General features: G+C 53.4%; 1 protein-coding gene across 2 annotated transcripts; it reads right to left on the bottom strand.

Annotated features, from left to right (window-relative positions):
• Positions 1–22: 22 nt before the first annotated feature.
• On the bottom strand, positions 23–20187 carry BRSK1 (BR serine/threonine kinase 1). 2 transcript variants are annotated; one of them, XM_066374510.1, is made up of 19 exons: positions 19799–20187; positions 18275–18369; positions 18067–18152; positions 16170–16310; positions 13806–13922; positions 13691–13724; positions 13532–13600; positions 13089–13235; positions 12590–12621; positions 12106–12276; positions 11525–11622; positions 11189–11348; positions 10909–10969; positions 10110–10479; positions 9683–9731; positions 9476–9599; positions 8346–8544; positions 4059–4148; positions 23–638 (listed from the first exon to the last, which is right to left on the bottom strand). In XM_066374510.1, the coding sequence occupies exons 1-19, from the start codon at positions 19932–19934 to the stop codon at positions 481–483; spliced, it is 2337 nt and encodes a 778-aa protein (XP_066230607.1). In that variant the 5' UTR covers positions 19935–20187; the 3' UTR covers positions 23–480. The 2 variants fall into 2 exon arrangements, with proteins under 2 accessions (XP_066230607.1, XP_066230608.1); XM_066374511.1 differs by lacking the exon at positions 19799–20187 and having other exon boundaries at positions 18063–18152.
• Positions 20188–20621: the final 434 nt, after the last annotated feature.

Raw genomic sequence — 20621 nt, 5'->3', positions numbered from 1 at the left:
GAAACACGGACGCAGGCAAGGATCACGCGAAATCAGAATTCCTTCCGGAGAGCAAATCCGTACAGAAGGTCGTGGGGGGAGGGGGAGGGGCAGGATCAGGGGGAGGAGAGCCCAGGAAAGGGGGCGTTGTTGGGGAGGACACAAGGACAGATGGCCCTGTCCGTCCGGATCTGCTAAGCCACCCCAACCAGCCCCTGTCCCTCCCCATCTCATCCCACAGAGAGATTGATCAATAAATAAAATAATAACTTAATCAATAAATAAAATAGAAACAGCTCCCACCCTGAGTCCCCCCCTAGAACCACCCCCTCCCCACATTGGGCACGGCCAGCCACCTGGGCCCCATCCCTGCAGGGCAAGGCCAGGTTTGTTGTGTCTCCCCCCTCCCTATGTATTCCTTGGGCCCTATTTACAGATTCACAGTTGGGGGGCAGGGAAGGGGGGTGGAGGGGGCTCCCCTCCTTCCCCGGCCCCCTGGGGTCAGGGCAGAGGGGTCCCGTTGGTGGTCAGGAGTTTCTTGTCCTTGGGGGGGCCTCGGCGGGGAGAGCCGGTCAGTTCGGGGTCGGGGCGGCTGGTCGGAGGCTGCAGGCTCCGTGGTGGGGTTCCAGCTGGTCGGGTCTGGGCCCCGTTCTTCTCGTCTGTGGGGGAGGAAGCAGTTTGGCATGGGCTCCGGGGCTGTGCAGTCAGCATGGTGGTTCCGTCTACCCACGGGTCTCAGCAGCCCTGAGACTGCCACACTCCAGGGAGGGTACTCTGGTAACATGTGTTGAGGCCCAACCTCCCAACATGGTTGCTAGGGGGACAGGACACTGGTCAGCAACCAGGCCTGGCAACCCGAGAGCAGGACATATCTTTTTCTTTTCTTTTTTTTCTGAAGTGAGAAGTGGGGAGGCAGAGAGACAGACTCCCATGTGCGCCTGACTGGGATCCACCCAGCATGCCCACCAGGAGGTGATACTCTGCCCATCTGGGGCGTTGCTTCGTTGCAACCGGAGCCATTCTAGTGCCTGAGGATGGGGCCATAGAGCTGTCCTCCGTGCCCAGGCCAACTTTGCCCAATGGAGCCTTGGCTGCGGGAGGGGAAGAGAGACAGAGAAAGGAGAAGGGGAAGGGTGGAGAAGCAGATGGGTGCTTCTCCTGTGTGCCCTGGCTGGGAATTGAACCTGAGACTTCCACACGCTGGGCTGACACTCTACCGCTGAGTCAATGGGCCAGGGCCCAGGTCATATCTTTTATACCCCCTCTGGCCCTTGTGGCTTTGGAAACCAGGCTGTTTGTCTGAGTAAGACCTTGTTGTGTGACTTCAGGAGAAGACAGTCTTAGAGACTCTGGTTATAATAACACTGTTTGCAAAGGGACAGCTTGTGTGGCAACAGGTAAGAGATTTGAGTACCACATGTCACAGTCAGAGGGTCCCCCCTTCCCTTCCACTACTCTGGTTGTTAGGGGGTATGTTCCTCATCAATGGAGCCTGGAGAACCTAAAACAGATTGCCCAGGGGTCTCCCCCCCCACCCCGCCCATAAGACCTACCTGACTGGGGTCACCGTTTTGTTGAGGCCACAGTTCCCTAGACTAGGACTGGGGTTGTCAGTTTGTTCATTAAGCAATTTCTATAGGGCCCAGAACAGTATCTGAGATCCCCTAGCAGGGATCAGCCCCTTTAAGACTCACTGATTGCCTGACCAGGCCGTGGTGCAGTAGATAGAGCGTCAGACTGGGATGCAGAGGACCCAGGTTTGAGACCCCAAGGTTGCCAGCTTGAGCATGGGCTCATCTGGTTTGAGCAAAGCTCACCAGCTTGGACCCAAAATCACTGGCTTGAGCAAGGGGTTACTTGGTCTGCTGAAGGCCCGCAGTCAAGGCACATATGAGAAAGCAATCAATGAACAACTAAGGCAGGGGTAGTTAACCTTTTAATACCTACCGCCCACTTTTATATCTCTGTTAGTAGTAAAATTTTCTAACCGCTCACCGGTTCCACAGTAATGGTGATTTATAAAGTAGGGAAGTAACTTTACTTTATAAAATTTATAAAGCTGAGTTACAGCAAGTTAAAGCATATAATAATAATTACTTACCAAGTACTTTAGGTCGGATTTTTGCTAAGTTTAGCAAAATAAATCTTTATAAAACAACTTACTATAGTTAAATCTATCTTTTTATTTATACTTTGATTGCTCCGCTACCGCCTACCATGAAAGCTGGAACGCCCATTAGTGGGCAGTAGGGACCAGGTTGACTACTACGGAAGTAAGATGTCGCAATGAAAAACTGATGATAGATGCTTCTCATCTCTCTCCGTTCCTGTCAGTCTGTCCTTATCTATCCCTCTCTCTGACTCTGTCTTTGTAAAAAAAACAAACAAAAAAACCATAGCTGGAGTCCTTGTCATAGCAACAAGGACTGGATATGAACTATGTCATTAGGTGAACAGAAGGTGACCCCCTACACCAGGTTGGTCCTTTACCTTTGAGAGTGTGCCCTCTTGTGAACCCCTGGCTTTTAAGGCCGTCTTGCCATGGCAACGAGGTCTAGAAAGATTCCGGGGGCCTAACTTGAATTCTGATTGCTCCAGGCATCCAGGCCCAGTGGAGACTCATGGGGCAGGGTTTCTCCGCTCCCTGCCTGCTATTGACACTTGGGGCCAGGTGTGGGGGCATCCTGTGGACCCTGGGATGTTTCACCGCATCCCTGGCCTCCACCCACAAGATGCCAATAGAAACTCCCTTCCCCCCCAAAATCAAGACAATCAGAAAGGTCTCTGGACATTGCCGGATGTCCCCTGGGGAGCTATGGTCAGGTAAACCATGCTCTCCCTAAAGATGTCCACTTCCTCGTGCTCAGCACTGGGACTATGTGACATGATAAGGCCAAAGGGACTCTGCAGTTGTGACTAAGGTTAAAGCTCAGAGAGGGTGAGGTAATTTTGTATTATCTGAAGTAAATTTGATGGGTCTTTATAAGAATCTTTCCCAGGTGAGGTCAGCAACAACGAGAGATGTGACCTTCAAGAAGTGCAATGTCAGCCCTGGCCGGTTGGCTCAGCGGTAGAGCGTCAGCCTAGCGTGTGGAAGTCCCGGGTTCAATACCCGGCCAGGGCACACAGGAGAAGCATCCATGTGCTTCTCTACCCTTCCCCCTCTCCTTCCTCTCTGTCTCTCTCTTCCCCTCTTGCAGCCAAGGCTCCATTGGAGCAAAGTTGGCCCGGGCGCTGAGGATGGCTCCATGGCCTTTACCCTCAAGCGCTAGAATGGCTCTGGGTGCAACGGAGCAAGGGCCCAGATGGGCAGAGCATTGCCCCCTGGTGGGCATGCCCAGTGGGTACCGGTCAGGCACATGCGGGAGTCTGTCTCTCTGCCTCCCGCTTCTTACTTCAGAAAAATACAAAGAAAGTGCAATGTCACCAGGTGCGAAGAGGGGAGACAAGCAAAGGAATTTGGGCCTGTAGCCTCTGGGGAGGCAGAACCAGATACCCCCACCCCCAGCCTCCAGGAGGGAGCATGGCCTGGCCCTTGGGACACCTGGATATGAACCATGTCATTTCTGATGTGAGCAAAATGGGCCCCCAGTTGGAACTACTGCTGCTCTTGAGCAGGCTTGACCCTGGCAGCTGGCCTTCTCTTGTGACAAGGACACCTGGGCTCCTGCCTCGTGGCTGGCGTGCTATCTGCCTGCTCCGTTTCAGCCTGGGAACTAGGGGACCCCTTTTCCTACCATATCTCAGGAGTGGGGCTGAGTAGGATGCTTTACTTAGGAATTCTGGTTGTCTCTGGTTGCTAGGGTATTCTGCTCCCTAATGACGAGGCTGGCATCTACGAAGCCACAGCCCCCTAGAGCACAGAGCAGTGCTCCCAGGTGAGGCTGGGCTCCCCAAAGCCAGCCCCGCTTCTCCGGGAACCTACTCACTGCTCTGCGGGTCAGGCCCCAAAGCACCGACAGGGGTGGGGTGGGGGGGGGCTCATGTCTCCACAGCGAAAGCCCCGCCTGCACACCGAGTGCTGCAGCATTCGGTCACCAGGCCAGCATGGAGTGTCCCCTCAGTGCCCTGTTGCCCACCTGCCAGGGCCTGCACGGAGGGCTGGTCATGCGTACTCAGCAGCTGCGCCTGGATGGTCTCTACTACGCGCTTGAACCGACGGCTGGGACCTGGAAAGGGAAGGGAAACAGGGTGACTTGGGGACTGGCAGGGACAAAGAAAGCCCTTCCACCCTGTGTAATCCAGTCCTTCCACCCAACTCTCCTTCTTTCTCTCTCTCTCCTTTTAAAAACGTATTGATTGATTTTAGAGAGAGAGAGAGAGAGAAAGAAAGCTCTGTTCTATATGTCCTGACCAGGGATTGAACCCCCAAATGGGACGATGCTCTAATCACCCTAGGTACCCAACCAGGGCAGGAATCTTCTTTTTTTGAGACAGGGACAGAGAGAGACAGAGAGAAAGACAGAGAGGGACAGACAGACAGGAAGAAGAGAGATGAGAAGTATCAATTCTTCGTTGTGGCTCCTTAGTTGTTCATTGATTGCTTTCTCATATGTGCCTTGACTAGGGGGCTACAGCAGACCGAGTGACCCTTTGCACAAGTCAGGAATCTTGTGCTGAAGCCAGCGACCATGGGGTCGTGTCTATAATCCCTGCCTGCGATCCTTATTCTTTTGAACTCAACTCCTTCCCATTCTTTTGGGGCCAGCCATTAATCCATGGTTTTGCAAATGGAACTAAGTAACGGTAGACTTACAGTAATGGTGTTTTCTATTTAAATAGATTCTATTACTTAATAATGTCTAGTGGAGGTCACGAAGAGCCAGAAATGTAAGAAAAATCAACGGGAAGAAAGAAAATCTTAAAATTGAGAACCTTCTGGCATGACCAGGTGGTGGCACAGTGGATAGAGTGTCGAACTGGGATGTGGAGAACCCAGGTTCGAAACCCTGAGGTTGCAGGATTGAGCAAGGGCTCATCTGGTTTGAGGAAGGCTCAACAGCTTGAGTCCAAGGTCGCTGGCTTGAGCAAGGGGTCACTTGCTCTGCTGCAGCCCCCCAAACCCTCCTGTCAGGGCACATATGAGAGAGCAATCAATGAACAACTAAGGTGCCGAAACGAAGAATTGATACTTCTCATCTCTTTCCCTTCCTGTCTATCTGTCCCTCTCTCTGTCTTTGTCACAATAAATAAATAAATAAATAATTGAGAACCTTCTGCCTCTTAGTTTACTTTTTAAAAATGTCTTTATTTATTTATTTATTTATTTATTTTGAGGCTGGGGGAGAGAGACAGGAACATCAAGCTGCTCCTGTATGTGCTCTGACCCAGGAATTGAACCTGCGACCTCTGCAATCCAGGACAATGCTCCAACCAAGCTGTTTGGCCAGGACTTAATTTTTTAGTGTTTTTTGTTGTTGTTGTTGTTGTTTTTTTTTTACAGAGACAGAGAGAGTCAGAGAGAGGGATAGACAGGAACGAAGAGAAATGAGAAGCATCAATCATTAGCTTTACGTTGGTACACCTTAGTTGTTCATTGATTGCTTTTTCATATGTGCCTTGACCGCGGGCCTTCAGCAGACCGAGTAACCCCCTGCTGAAGCCAGCGACCTTGGGTCCAAGCTGGTGAGCTTTCGCTCAAACCAGATGAGCCTGAATTCAAGCTGACGACCTTGGGGTCTCGAACCTGGGTCCTCCGCATCCCAGTCTGACGCTCTATCCACTGCGCCACCACCTGGTCAGGCAATTTTTTAGTTTTTAAGAGACAGAGAGAGGAAGGGAGAGAGAGGGGAAGCAGAAGAGTATCATTTGTTGTTCCACTCAAGTCATGCACTCATTGGTTGCTTCCCTTGGGTGCCCTGACCGGAGATCGAACCCGCGACCTTGTCATTTTGGGATGATACTCTTATCCAACTGAGCTAATGGGCCAGGGCCTAACATTTATTTATTGATTGATTTTAGAGACAGAGGAAAAGAGAGAGAGACAGAAACATCAATCTGTTCCTGTATGGGCCCTGACTGGGGATTGAACTGCAACCTTTTCACATTGAATGACATTCTAATCAACTGAGCTATCTGGCCACAGCCTGCCTATTAGTCTTCAAAAAAAAAGCCATAATTCATTCTGGTAATATAACAACCCCCAGTGTTCCACAGCAGCCTGGTTTAGAAACTCTGGAAGCAAGCTCATCTTCCAGTTGTGACATTAAGATTGGTGACAAGGAGAACAAATAGAGGTACCCCTAATTCTCCAATCTCTTGTTATCAGAACTCAGGAACAAAGTAGAATTGGAAACAAGGCATTTCTGTGGTTCTATTGTGCCAACCCTTGATTGGCTTAGACTGAGCTCACAGGAAAAAGTGAGGTGGTCGATTGGTGATGTCTGCTCTGGGTGTGGGAATGGCCTGAAAGCGGCACCCTATGTTTTGGCTCTTCTGATATACAGTCTTAAAGTCACAGGAAGAGCCTGACCAGGCAGTGGTGCAGTGGATAGAGTGTTGGACTGGAATGCGAAAGGACCCAGGTTTGAGACCCTGAGGTCGCCAGCTTGAGCACGGGCTCATCTGGCTTAAGCAAAAAGCTCATCAGCTTGGACTCAAGGTCACTGGCTTGAGCAAGGGGTTACTCGGTCTGTTGAAGGCCCGCAGTCATAGCACATATGAGAAAGCAATCAATGAACAACTAAGGTGTCGCCACGAAAAACTGATGATTGATGCTTCTCATCTCTCTCTGTTCCTGTCTGTCTGTCCCTATCTATCCCTCTCTCTGACTCTCTCTCTGTCCCTGAAAAAAAAAAAAAAAAGTCACAAGAAGAGCACAGGTCTGTCATAGTGTGCAGTATGACTTTGATCAAGTCCGTTTACCTCTTTAGAGCTCAGTTTTTCTCTCCGCAAAGTGAGTGATTGCTAATACATCAAAAAAAAAAAAAAAAGTTTGATGGCCCTGGCCAACTGGCTCAGTGGCAGAGCGTTGGCCTGGCATATGGATGCCCTAGGTTCAATTCCTGGTCAGGGTATACAGGGGAAGCACCCATCTTCTTCACCCCTCCGCCACTCACTTTTCTCTCTCTCTCTCTCTCTCTCAACTCTTCCCTTCCCACAGCCATGGCTGGATTAGAGCAAGTTGGCTTTGGGCACTGAGGATGGCTCCATGGCCTCCGCCTTAGGCGCTAAAAAATGGTTCTGGTAGGCCCTGGCCAGTTGGCTCTGTGGTAGAGCGTCGGCCTGGCATGCAGAAGTCCCGGGTTCGATTCCCAGCCAGGGCACACAGGAGAAGCCCACATCTGCTTCTCCACCCCTCCCCCACTTCTCCCTCTCTGTCTCTTTCTTCTCCTCCCGCAGCCAAGGCTCCATTGGAGCAAAGTTTGCCCGGGTGCTGAAGATGGCTCTGTGGTCTCTGCCTCAGGCTCTAGAATGGCTCTGATTGTGGCAGAGCTACGCCCCAAGATGAACAGAGCATTGCCCCCTGGTGGGCGTGCCGGGTGGATCCCGGTCGGGCGCATGCGGGAGTCTGTCTGACTGCCTCCCCGTTTCCAACTTCAGAAAAATACAGAAAAAAAAATAAAAAAATGGTTCTGGTAGCAACAGAGCAAGGGCCCCAGATGGGCAGAGCATCGCCCCCTACTGGGCTTGCTGGGTGGATCCTGGTCAGGGTGCACACGAGAGTCTGTCTCTGCCTCCCTTCCTCTCACTAAATAAAAAATACAAATAGGCCCTGGCCGGTTGGCTCAGCGGTAGAGCGTCGGCCTGGCGTGTGGGGGACCCAGGTTCGATTCCTGGCCAGGGCACATAGGAGAAGCGCCCATTTGCTTCTCCACCCCCACCCCCTCCCCCTCCTTCCTCTCTGTCTCTCTCTTCCCCTCCTGCAGCCAAGGCTCCATTGGAGCAAAGATGGCCCGGGCGCTGGGGATGGCTCCTTGGCCTCTGCCCCAGGTGCTAGAGTGGCTCTGGTCGCAGCAGAGTGACGCCCCGGAGGGGCAGAGCATCGCCCCCTGGTGGGCAGAGCGTAGCCCCTGGTGGGCGTGCCGGGTAGATCCCGGTTGGGCGCATGCGGGAGTCTGTCTGACTGTCTCTCCCCGTTTCCAGCTTCAGAAAAAGAAAAAAAAAAAAAAAAAAAATAGAAAGAAAATAAAATGTATATAAAAAAAATCGTTTGAGTAAAGCACGTCATAAATCCTGTTACGAGATTAAAAGTGGATGAGAAAAGGGGGAAGGAGATGATGAGTGAGTATGGACGAGGATTGGGCTCACATCGGCCTAGCTGGGCACAATCTCCTCCTACTTCACGCTGCCCTCTGGGCTGCTCTCCTATCTCAGATGTCTTACACATCCTAAACACCGGGACAGTTTAGTCCTGAGAAGCTTACCGGAGATGAGAGTAAAAGTGACGGAGTAGATGCCACCACCGCCACTGCCATCCCGTCGCGGGGAGGGCTCTGGTCCCTCAGAGGAGCTGATGTCCACCTGGAAGCGGACAGGCTTCTGGAAGACGGAGGGGCCCCCGCTGGCCTTGTACTCGGCCCTGAAGCTGGTCTGTGACAGCACACTGTGACTCAGGCTGGGGATCTGAAAGAGGTGGGAGCACAAGAAGGGAGTGAGGCTAGTGACCTGGTTCTGGGGAATGGAAAACCAACCCTACAGCTGACTTTGCCCAAGGAACTACAAGTCCCATCATCCACTAGGGCAAAAAAAATATACAGTATATAAGGAAAGGCAGCAGAATGCCCATTGCCTGCTGGGATTTGTTTTTGTTTGTTTGTTTGTTTTTTGTTTTTTTTGTTTTTTTCACTTTTCTGAAGCTGGAAACAGGGAGAGACAGTCAGACAGACTCCCGCATGCGCCCGACCGGGATCCACCCGGCACACCCACCATGGGGCGACGCTCTGCCCACCAGGGAGCGATGCTCTGCCCATCCTGGGCGTCGCCATGTTGCGACCAGAGCCACTCTAGCGCCTGAGGCAGAGGCCACAGAGCCATCCCCAGCGCCCGGGCCATCTTTGCTCCAATGGAGCCTTGGCTGCGGGAGGGGAAGAGAGAGACAGAGAGGAAAGCGCGGCGGAGGGGTGGAGAAGCGAATGGGTGCTTCTCCTGTGTGCCCTGGCCGGGAATCGAACCCGGGTCCTCCGCACGCTAGGCCGCCTGCTGGGATTTGTGTTTTCGGCCCTAACTATGAACAGGTTTAAATAAGATGAATGATTGAGCAACTGATTCCCAAAGAAATGATATGAAATGTCAAGTCATCAGTCCTCAGGGGATACTAATACATGGGGAATTATTACTTAGGGTCCTATTTTATCACTTCCAGGCCCTAGGACACAACAAACCTCTCTTGCCTCCCTGCTCCCAGAATGATCAAACCCAACTCTGGTTGGAAAACTAACAATCCCATGAGCCCCAGTAGTAGGAAGTTAGGCTAGGGTCATGGTGGTGAACCACGGGGCTGCTACGAACTGGAGTTCTGTGGTGGCCAGGGTGTGTGGGGACCCCCGCCCCTCACCGACAGGAAGGCATGGACGATGTCCGCTTTGATGCTACTGAGAGGTTTGTCCTTTAGCACAAGGAATATCTGTTCTTCTTTGTCCAAGGAGATAAAGTTCCCAAACCAGGAGCGTTTTGCTAGCCTGTGGATGGAGGTGAGAGGGTCAGGAGGGGGCTAAGGGAACGAGAAACCCCCTCCATCCCTTACCTTCCCTGTGTCACTCACTCTGGAGAGGACTCTGGCGTCAAACTGGACATCTCCTCGTTGGTGGGGACTGGGGAGGGGAGAGGTCAACACTTGTCCATCATCCTCACGAACAGCACACAGGCCAGCAGTCGCCTCCAACCAAGGGGTCCATTGAGACCCAGTCATCCCGCCCAGGAGCTAAACCCCAAATGGCAAGGGATGCTGCCCCGCCTTAGGCCACGCCCCTTGGGGTTGGGCTTTCCAGGAACCAATGGGAAAGTGAGCCAGAGTACCAAAGGGGCGTGTCCTTTAGAGAGGGAGGCCCCACCTCCTCTCAACCCAATACCTGCATCTCTGCTCACAACCCCCACCTCATCCTACGATATAGGAATCCGGGTCCCAACACCTTGCTCCCGGAACCCAGATGCTAGCCCTCCAAGCCCCTGAGCCACAAAGGACCCCGTACCCTGCATCTTGCGACGGTGAAAGCGAGGGGAACCCAGGAAGCTGTTGCGGATGGAGTTGAGACGACTCCTCCAGGCGGCTCCCCCAACACCACCGCCGGGGCTTGGGGGTGGTGTCGTTCCCGGGGTCCCGGTGGGGCTGGCCCGGGGAGTGTGCAGGGGCGAGTGCAAGGGTGTCCCCCCAGAGGAACGCGGAGACCCTGGGGGGCCAGGCAGAGGCGTGGAGCGGGCACTGGGTGGCGGGGGCTGCTCCCCGGCGCCCCCACCTCTGGGACCCCGAGAAGGCAGCGTCTGTGTTTTGGAAGTTGGGGAGCCCCCTCCTCGAGCCTCATCTCCAGCCCCGGGCTCCGGTGAGAAGGAAAAGACTGGACTCTGCGGAGGAGTGGAGGAAGGTGAGGACGGACTACAACTCCCAGGAGGCGCTGGGCGCCCATTTGTACACACTCACGCAGGCGGCCCAATGCGATCTCGTCCTTGTAATCCTAGTATTTCTCCTCCCCCTTCCCTGCTGTAAACCCAGCAAAAACTGGGGCACAGTAGGCGCTCATTTAGCGTCGGTTAAATGTGTAAATGAAAACACTTCAGACACACTGAAAACCCAACCGTATGGAGGTGGAAATGGCCAATGGACTAAAATACTAATGAGGCTTCCGGTCTTTTGGCCGTTTGGAGGCCAAGAGGCAAAATGTCTCTAGACTTGACGGGAACTGTAGTTTCTGCTGTTCGATCTTTGCTCCACAGGGTCTTCACCCCTCTTACCCCTTCTCTATTCATGGGGGGGGGGGGGGGGTCTGGCCTTACCCTTGGGCTGCTCAGAGGACTGGAGGACAGGCCGGTGGAGGCTCCACTGACACTACGGGATCTGTTTTCAGGAGAAAATAAAAAAAAATCAGGAGGGTAGGTTTCAAAAAGCTCAGACGTCCTCTTCTTTCCCTACTCCTCCACAATGAGGAAATGAGGCCCAGAGAGGGCAGGTGACTTGGCCCAATCACACAGCACCAGGGAGGTGGTGCTGGGGTTAAAACCTGACTCCCTCCCTAACCAGGACTGAAGGTCCCACTGTGGGAGGCAGGGTTCCCACCTTTGACTGTGCTGGGCCATCTCCAGGGCCCGTCGGGTGGGCACCGGGGAGCCACCACCACCTGCATCTGTGATGCTCAGGACTTCCATGGACTTCCGCTCTGGCCGCCGTTTCCCATGACGGCTCAGCATGGGGGAGTCCACACGCTTCCGAGGGGGGTCTGAGTGCAGAGTAAAAGACTGATTTGTCCAGCTGCACGTGGCCCTCAGACAGATGGGGACGCTGAGGCCCGAGTAGAGAGAGTTTTGACTAAAGTCACACAAGTCCTGCAGACACACACACCCCCGCCCCCCAGAAAGCCTGGGGCCTAGACTCCGGGTGATCCTGCCTTCTCACCAACATCATTCCTGGGAGGCAGGTCCTGGTCCTCACAGCTGGGGTACCGCTCCTTCCGATCCAAAAGCAGATAATAGATCATCTTTTCTTGGTTCTCTCTAGGGGAGGTAGGAGATGATTGGGAGGACAGGTCAGGTTCCAGTGGTTGGTCTCAGTCACTCCCTGCAACTGTGGCTCTCTGGGGGATTGGTCCATCCAGTATTTCTATATAGAGTGCCATTTTGCTAGGTATCAAAATGATTGGTTCCTTTGTCTTGGTGTACATCTCAATCTCCCTTTATTCAAAATAATAATAATAATAATAATAATAATAATATCTAACATTTGAACACTTACTCTATGTAAGTACTATGGGAGGCACCGTCTAAATCTGTCTCAACTTCTGTTAATACTTTTCAGCAGTGTTTGTCTTTTCCCTGCTGGTCCTACTGCCCCCTTGTGGTTCCTTCAGGAACAGCTTCATGTGAGACTTGAAAGACACTACGTCTGGAGAGTCTGCGCCTGCGCCTAGGCCAGCCCCCCCCCCCCCCCCCCTCCCGCAGCGGGTTGTCCAAGGGAGGTTGGTGGACCAGGTGTCTTACTCTTCACTGCGCAGCTCACGGTGCAGTCGCTCCCGGTCCCTGAAGCAGCCCAGCGAAGCCATGCTCTCTAGGACGTCGGGGTCCAGCTCTCCGTTTGACGGCAGGCTCCGCATGGCCACCCGGCGGCCCGGGGCTGGCTCCAAGCACGGATCCAGCTCATGTTTCCCGCCCCTAGGGAGGGGGAGAAACATGACAGGAAACCTGAACTTGAACCCTCTCCTTCATCCCAGTCTCCCCCCCCCCCCCCCCCAATGCAAGGAGTCTAAGCGCCCACCCTCCCTCAGACCTGACTCTCTTACACCTCTGTCTTCACCCCTAGGACCCAGAGGTCCGGTACCTCGCCTCTCGTCATTCAGAAACCTCAGCACCCCCCTCCCTAGCCAGCGGCGGCTATCCCGCTTTGGGTGGGGGCCTCTGGTATTTGGGACCCCGCTCCCTTCTTCCCCCCAGGGAGCCAGGTGTCCAGTCCCCCCACCATACTCACAGGTACCAGGGATGTTTCTGAATTTGCTCCAGCTGTGAGGGGGGATCGTAGGGAAGAGAAGTGAGGTATGGTCACAGTTGGCTGCCATAAAAGTTGATGGGGTGGTGCTGGGGGTCCCTAACAGTGGCCCCCTAACCCCCTCTTCATTACCAAGGGCAGGAATATAGCTCATGTCTCCCCCGAGTGGCGATTGAGCGTATTGCTTTGAACACTAGCGAGCAGCATACTGAAGACCCGCCAGGCTGGGTACCTTCTCAGGTGCAGTGGCATCCTGCCTGGGCGGGCAAGTCTGCGCATGCGCCCTCCCAGAGCCGGCCTGGTCTATCCCTTTTTGGAGTGACAGATTTTTCAGGGTGTTCCCTTCCTCGCTGTCACTCCAGAGACTGACAGGCCGGTCCTGGAAACCCATCCTCAAGATTCCCCTAGGGATTCTGTCCTCCTCACCCACCGTCCCTTCCCCTGTCCCATCTCCATCCCGGCCCCCCCAACCCCAACTCACACTGAGCCTTTTCTCGGGCTCCACTTCGATCATTCCCCGCAGGAGGCTCTGGCAGTCTGGAGGAATGAAGTGGGGCATGTGGAAGACGCCCCGTTTCACCTTCTCCAGCAGCTGCCGCAGGTTGTCATCATCGAAGGGCAGAGCCCCCTGGGTGACGAATGACCAGCCACTGTCCCAAGTTCTCCAAGGGTTTCCTAGCGGCCCCTATCCCACTTGGGGGGACCCCTAGAGCATCCCATAGTTCTGTGACTGAATAGTTTGCTCTGGGATGTTGGTCTGCTGGTGAATACACCCCCACCCCCACCCCAACCACCACACATATCCTGATACCAATGAAATATTTAGGGGACAAGCCCTGGGGTGGGGACGGAACTTTTTGTTCTGTGCTCTCACCAGGAAGGATTGTTCTTGAAATGGGGCAGCAGGGGTGAGGGGCATCTTACCACCAGCAGGGCGAAGAGGATGACGCCACAACTCCACATGTCGGCCCGACGGCCGTCATACTTTTCCCCCTGGAAGGGAGCAGGACCAGCCATGATATTCACCTCTCCATCCTGCTTCTTCCTCCCCTCCTTCCCTCCCTCCCTCTGCTCCACACTCACCTTAATCACTTCTGGACACGCGTAGTGAGGAGACCTGAGGGAGAAATGTATAGCATGAGCCTCTGGCCAGCTTCTCACCCTTCCCTGGGGACTCAGGAGGGGTGTCTGGACTCACCCACAGCTGGTTTCCAAAAGGCTGTCTCCCACCTGCAGGGAGGCCATGCCGAAGTCTGCGATGCGGATGTTGTTCTTCTCATCCAGAAGCAGGTTCTCCGGCTTCAGGTCTCTGTGGCTGAAACAGGGCAGGTGGGGCTCAGGTCTCCCGGAGGCCTAGGCCCCATCCACCATCTCTCAGAGGGGGACACATCTGGAAACTTTGATTATAGACAATATCATTCATGCCCCAAAGTAGTGAGAAGACTATGGGGAAGCCCGCTGTACCTAGTCATCCTCCGGCCTCCCCCATGATCAACTCAGGATGGGTCTCTCATTTACATATTTGTTCTCCTTCTACTGGATTATTTTATAGGAGACCCCACATGTCATATTCTTTTATCCACAAATATTTGGATATGCAGTACTCGCTTCGGCAGCACATATACTAAAATTGGATATGCACAAAATGAGAGTTTTTGAGGTAAGCGGCGCTGATATTCAGCTGGCTCTTTAAATATTAAAATATTTCCTTACTAAGTAATAAAAAAATACTGCCGCCTCAAGCTTATCACTGATTTCTCCCTTGGGACCCACTCCCTATCTTCCTTGGGGCCAAATATTAAGGGTTAATGTCTGGGGGAAGGGGGGACCCAGGGATTCTAGTTTCTGTTGGAAATGGTCAGTAACTGGGTCATCCTGGTTGTTAAATATTGATAATGGCTTCCCTAGAGGTCAGTGTTTTTAATGTCAGGGTTTTAATAGTCTTGTCAATAGGGAGGTGTTGACAATTTAAATGGGCTGCCTTTTTACCACCTAGCTTTACCCCCAAGTCAGACACCCTCACCCTGATCCCCATCCCATCTCCAAGACCCATCCCAGACAGGAAGGGGTGCAAACAGAGGAGGTCAAAAGACAAGCTGAAGGCATCCATTTTTCACTATAATTAATCAATAAAGGGTTCATATTTAATATTTTGTTTTGAGAACTGAAGGCAAATCAGTGAGGAAAGGGCAATCTTTTATATGGATGTCATATGCAAAAAAAAAAAGTGCCTGACCAGGCTGTGACACAGTGAATAGAGGGTCAGCCTGGGATGCTTAGGACCCAGGTTTGAAACTCTGGGTCACCAGCTTGAACGCGGGCTTATCCAGCTTAAGTGCAGGCTCACCAGCTTGAGCGTGGGATCATAAACATGACCCCATGATTGCTGGCTTGAGCTCAAAGTTGCTGGCTCAAGCCCAAGGTCGCTGGCTTGAACAACAGGTCAATTGCTCAGCTGGAGCCCCCCGACCAAGGCACATATGAGAAAGCAATTAATGAATAACTACGGTGCTGCAAAGAAAAACTGATGCTTCTCATCTCTCTCTTCCTGTCTGTCTGACCCTGTCTGTCCCCTCTCTTTTGTGCCCATGAAAAAATAAATGCCCTCAACCCCTACTTCACACCATATACAAACATTAATTTGAAATGGATTCTTGGCCTATGCACAAGAGCTAAAATTATACAACTTCTAGAAGAAAACCTTAGCAACCTTGAGGTGGGCAAAGATGTCTCAAATAAGACAGAAAGAACATCAACCATAAAAAAAAAAAAAAGATCAACCAACTGGACTTATCAAAATTTAAAATTTTGCTTTTCACAAGACAGGTTATAAAAATACAAAAGCATGTCATCGACAGGACAAAAATACTTGAAAAATATACATCTGATAAGATTTGTCCCTAGAATAAACAACTCTCATGACTCAGTAATGAAAATACAGATAAATCAATTAAAAATGTGCAAAGGATCTCCATGATATTTCTCTGAAGAAGATCTACCAATGGCCAATAAGCACATGGACAGATGTTCTACATCATCAGTCACCTGGAAAATAGAAGTCAAAACTACAATGATATAGTAAAAAAAAGCCATATAATAACAAGTGTTGGTGAGGATGTATAGATTGGAACCCTCATAGACTGCGGGCAGGGATGTTGCATGGTGCAACTGGTTTGGAAACCAGTCAAAAGGCTAAATGTAGAGTTACTATAAGACCCAACAATTCCACTCCTAGGTCTGTACCGAAGAGACAACACAGGTACACACCAAAACCTGCACACGAATGTCCACGTTACTCATAATAGGCCAAAGGAGAAAGAACCAAAATGTCCATCAAGTGGTGAATGGATAAACAGATATGGCCAATCTACACAATGAAATATTACCCAGCTATGAAAAGGAATGCAGCCCTGACACCTGCTACAACACGGATGAACCCTGAAAACGTTTTGCTCAGTGAAAGAAGCCAGTCTCAAAAGGCCACATATGATAGGATTCTAAGAAATATCCCAAACAGTGAATCCATAGAGACTGGAAGCAGATTAGTGGTTGTGCCCCTCACCAGATGGAATAGCTGTGGCAGAAATCCAGTGCAGACACGATCTGGCGGAAGAATTTCCGGGCCTCCTTGGGGGTCAGTCTCCCCTTCTTTACCAGGTAGTCAAACAGCTCACCTCCAGAGACATGCTCCAGGACCAGGTACCTGAGGGACATGGAGTGGGCAGAGGGCTGGAAGGGGCATGTGGAAGACCAAAGAATCTGGTCTCCCCTTCCATCAAGTCCCTTGGCCCCCAGCACAAGACCTCAGTCCCACTGGCCCCTGGAAGCAAAGAACCCCAATTCCCATGGGTTTCTGGGAAGAATGGATTCCCATTCCCATCAGTCCTTGGAAGAGACTCCAATTCCCATCAGCCATTGGGAAATGGAAACTCAATTCCCATCAGCCCTGGGCATCAGGGAGATACTCATGTCCAATTCAGGTCAACACTTTGACTTATAGTTGTGCTTAGGAGATAAGTAATCAGAGATCCTAATCTCCTAGGTTCCTAGGAAATAAAGCCCTTTCTTTCTATCAGCCTATGGGAAGCCAAAATTCAACTGCTATCTGCCCTGGGCAGTAGATACTACTATGTCAACTTCAGGAGTATAAACACTTTGACTCCTAGTTCTTTCAGGAGATAAGGCAACTCTGTTAGTACCTGGAGGGTAGAGATACCCCCCTCATTATCATAGGATTCTGGGAAATAAAGACCCCCCCCACACACACACCCATTAGCCCCTGGAAAGCCAAGCCGTTTATTCCCATAAGCCTCTGGGATGAAGAAGCTCAAATTCTCACTAATTCTTAGCAATAATCATGGCAGTGTGTACCAATCTAAGTCAACTTCTGTGAAGGAAAAGACTACAATTCCCATCAGCTGCAGGGAAGTGGAAAAAACTACCAACTCCCATAAGGCTCTGGGACCTAGACCCTATTCCCATCAGCCGCCACCTACATTCTAAAGACACCAAATCCCAGGAGTCTCTGGGAGGTTAAAACACTCACTACCATCAGCCCCTGGGAAACAAAAGCTCAATTTTTGTACATCCTTGGAAGGCTGAGTCCTCTGGGAAGCAGAACTCTCATTGGGAGTGACAACTCCTGTAGCCACAGCCACACCTGGGGAAACCTGAGGACTACAATTCCCATGAGTCCCTGGGGCATTGGCAGCTTCCCGGCTGGGAAACCCACCCCAAAGCATCTTATGGATATTGGAGCTAGTTCACCCCGGACTGTGTGGTGGGGCAGTGGCCTGTTTCCTCTCCTGCAGCCCAGCTGTCCCTTGGGTCACCAGAGTCCAGACAAAAGGCCTATTGTCAGCAGCCTGGACAGCTGTATGCCACCCCCAACCTTCTTAAGGGGGTAATTGACTTTGAGATAGGGACTCAGAACTTCGAAGGAGTCCCATTGTTGGGATATCCAGTCATAGTGCCCAGAGTCATGTTGAGGGTGGAGGAGGCCTCCAATGCCTGAGTTGGGGTTTAGAAGGGGCAAGAGTCCCTCAGTCTCATTTCCTAGCAAACGGGGGAGTCTGTTCCTAGTAAATTGGGTCCGGCTGAGGGCATCCAGATTATCTAGTATAGACCATTCCCTGAAGTTCAGGAGGGTTGGAAACGAGCTGGCATGCAAGGGGGTTGGATCAGCCTCTTTTCCCCACTCAGGCGGGCTCAGGCTTGGCAATCCAGTCGCTGGGGTCCATTGGGCCCTCAGCATCAAGCCAGGTCTTGTGTGAGAATAATCAGGATTAAGTGTGTACAGGGGGGTGTCCCTGTGCAGTAGGGAAGGGACTGTGCCTACCGAGGCCCAGCCTGGAGATCTCAAGTTTCCCCAGGTCCCGCTAGACATTGTTTCCAGAAAGATCCCACTCTAGGAACATGGGAAGGATGCATGAGGGGGCTGGGTGTCTATAAATACCTACAAATATTTCTTGTTCTCGTAGACATCATGGAGCTTGAGGACGTGGGGGTGTTCAATGAGCTTCAGGATAGCAATCTCCCGCTCCACCTGGGGAGTTTTGGAGGGGGGCAGCGGTCATGGTGATGGTGACAGAAGAATAGAGGTCGGAATGGCCACTCTCCCTCCCCCATTTCCAAAGTGTCCCCCTCCCCTGACACATACACACCCACCTTCATCAACACTGATTCTGACAGCTTCTCCCGGTTCACGATTTTGATGGCGACCTTCTGGCCCGTGATGCAGTGGACCCCAAGTTTAACCAGCCCTGAGGTGCAGAACTGAAGGTGTGGGGTGTGCTCCCCGAGCACCCTCCTCCACTCAGGCTCCTAAGTAACCCCCACTCACCACCTCATCCCCTCCTCCTACCCCAGCTGGCTGTTTCGCAGTGGCTTGAATCATTCTGACCTGAAGTCCTCGGGGCCCACAGCTGCCATGCCCACAACACAGCTTCTCCGCACACTCCCTGTTGTTTAATTTTTGTTACTCCTAGCTGTCCATCCACCCACAACAACCACTGATTCTCACCCGGATTCTCTGTCCTCCGGGTCTCCGTGTAAGTTCATCTCTATCTCCATAGTCTGGTCTTCCTCAACTGCCTCCTTCAACCTTCTCCCTCTCCCCCACCCTTTTGACCCACCACTTCCTTGCATTGTCTGGACTTCAATCTTCTGGAGAGTTCACATCTCCTGAGGAATGTAATTTCATACTTGTCCCCTTCCCAAACCATCTTCTCTACTTTCTCCCAAACCCTGACCTCTCAGTCCCCTTCTTTGATCTGCTGTTCATTGCATCTGTAGCTGGGAGCATGCAAACCCCAAGGGTACGCCGCTTCCTAGGGAAACCCCAACAATAAACCCTCCTCCCTCAGACCCAGGGGTCCAGGCCCCCAGCCCCTCCTCCCTCAGACCCCAGGCGTGTGGCCCCTTCCTCCCCATAACTCAGGGATTCAGCTCAGGAACACCTTCACCCTCTCATCACTAGGATCTGTAGGTCTGACTTTCTCTCCTTCTACCTCCGGCCCTGGCCTTCAGTTTCACCGAGACCCTGGACCCAACCCCAGGACACAGGTGTTCAGCTCCCACCCCCACCGGGCAGGAAAAGGCCGTGACTGGTGGCCAGCGTTTAGCAACAGCAAAGGGTGACCACCCATCCACAGCCACTGCAGGGGTGTCTGCCTCTCCCTTGCACCTTCTACCTCTCTCCCTGGTCCCCGCACCGCTAGCATGCAGGGGAAGGGGGAAGATGCTGTGGACACCATTGTCCAGCCTCAGTCCCTGTCATCCTCACGGGGCCTTCCGAGGCCAGTGCAGAGGGAAGCAGCTTCCCTGGTGCAGCCGCTCCAGCGTGTCACCCTGCTTGCGGCTGTACTGCGCCAAGTACCTGCACTCCCAGGACTGCCGCCCGGCCGCAGGCCAGCCTCCCTTCCCCACAGCCGCGGCAGCCCCTGCAACCTCTGCCCCAATCAGGTGGGAGCCCCTTGGGTCCCAGTCCCCTCCAGGAGTCCAGACCCTCCTCCACCTGGTCCTGCCCAGGACCCCAGAGTCTCAGACCTTTCAACCCTACATCCTGGGGACCAGGCAGTCGGGACCCCAGGTCCCTTCTCTGGGAGGGACCCTGGGGTCTGCCTGACCTTTGAACACCCGAGTCCCGCCCTCTGCCCCCCAACGCCCCAAGTGTCCCTTCCCCTGGCTCACCTGTCTGTCCTTTTCCCAGCGTCTTCTCCAGCCGATAGGGGCCCACATACTGGGCGTGCTGGGGTGGGTGTGGGTGTGGGTGCGGGAGGTGGTAGGCGGAGGAGCCCCCGCCTCCCTCCTTGGCCCCAGACGACATGGTGCCCTTGGTCCCGGCCCGACCAGTCCCCCGGCCGCCCCCCCTGCGACCGGTGGCCCCGTCTCTCCGGTGGGGGCCGGCGACCGCTCCGTCCCGGCCCCCCCGGCTGCCTCCCACCTCTCCGGGGGTCCCCAGGGGGCTGGGCTGGGCCCCCCCCAAGTCGGCGGGCCGCGAAGCTGGGGGAGGGGGGGCAGGCCCGGGGGGGGGTCAGGCCCCGGGAGTCAGCATGGCCCGGGGGGGCAGCGCGGCCCCCCCTCCCCAGCCCGTTCCCGGCCGCCCCCCCCTTCCTGTGCCTCCCCCCGTCGGGGGGGGTCTGAGGTTCGGGCCGGCGGATGCTGCAGGCCGCGGTCCCCCCCGCCCCCCCACGCGCCCTCTCTCCTCCGCCTCCTCCTCCTCTCCGCCTCCCCCCGCCACCTCGTCCTTTCTCTCCCGCACGCTGACATCACCATCCGGGGACTCCGGGCCCTTCCCCAAAGTTAACCCTTTCGGAGGGGTGGGGAGCGGGGCAGGGGGCGGTCCTGGGAGCTGGAGGGAGGGTGAGTAGGTGGGGGGATGCAGGGAGGGAGGGACGGATGCCGGAGCAGCGAGGATGGAGAGATGCCGAGCCGGCCGACCGGCAGGGATGCAGCTTCACAAAAGGGACGTGAAGTCCCACACAGAGACAGAAATGGCAGCGAGAGAGATGGG

Source organism: Saccopteryx leptura, chromosome 3, assembly GCF_036850995.1.
Source record: "Saccopteryx leptura isolate mSacLep1 chromosome 3, mSacLep1_pri_phased_curated, whole genome shotgun sequence".
Lineage (NCBI taxonomy): Eukaryota > Metazoa > Chordata > Mammalia > Chiroptera > Emballonuridae > Saccopteryx > Saccopteryx leptura.
The sequence above is the reverse complement of the archived record's forward strand: the minus strand, read 5'-3'. Positions and strand labels throughout refer to the sequence as shown.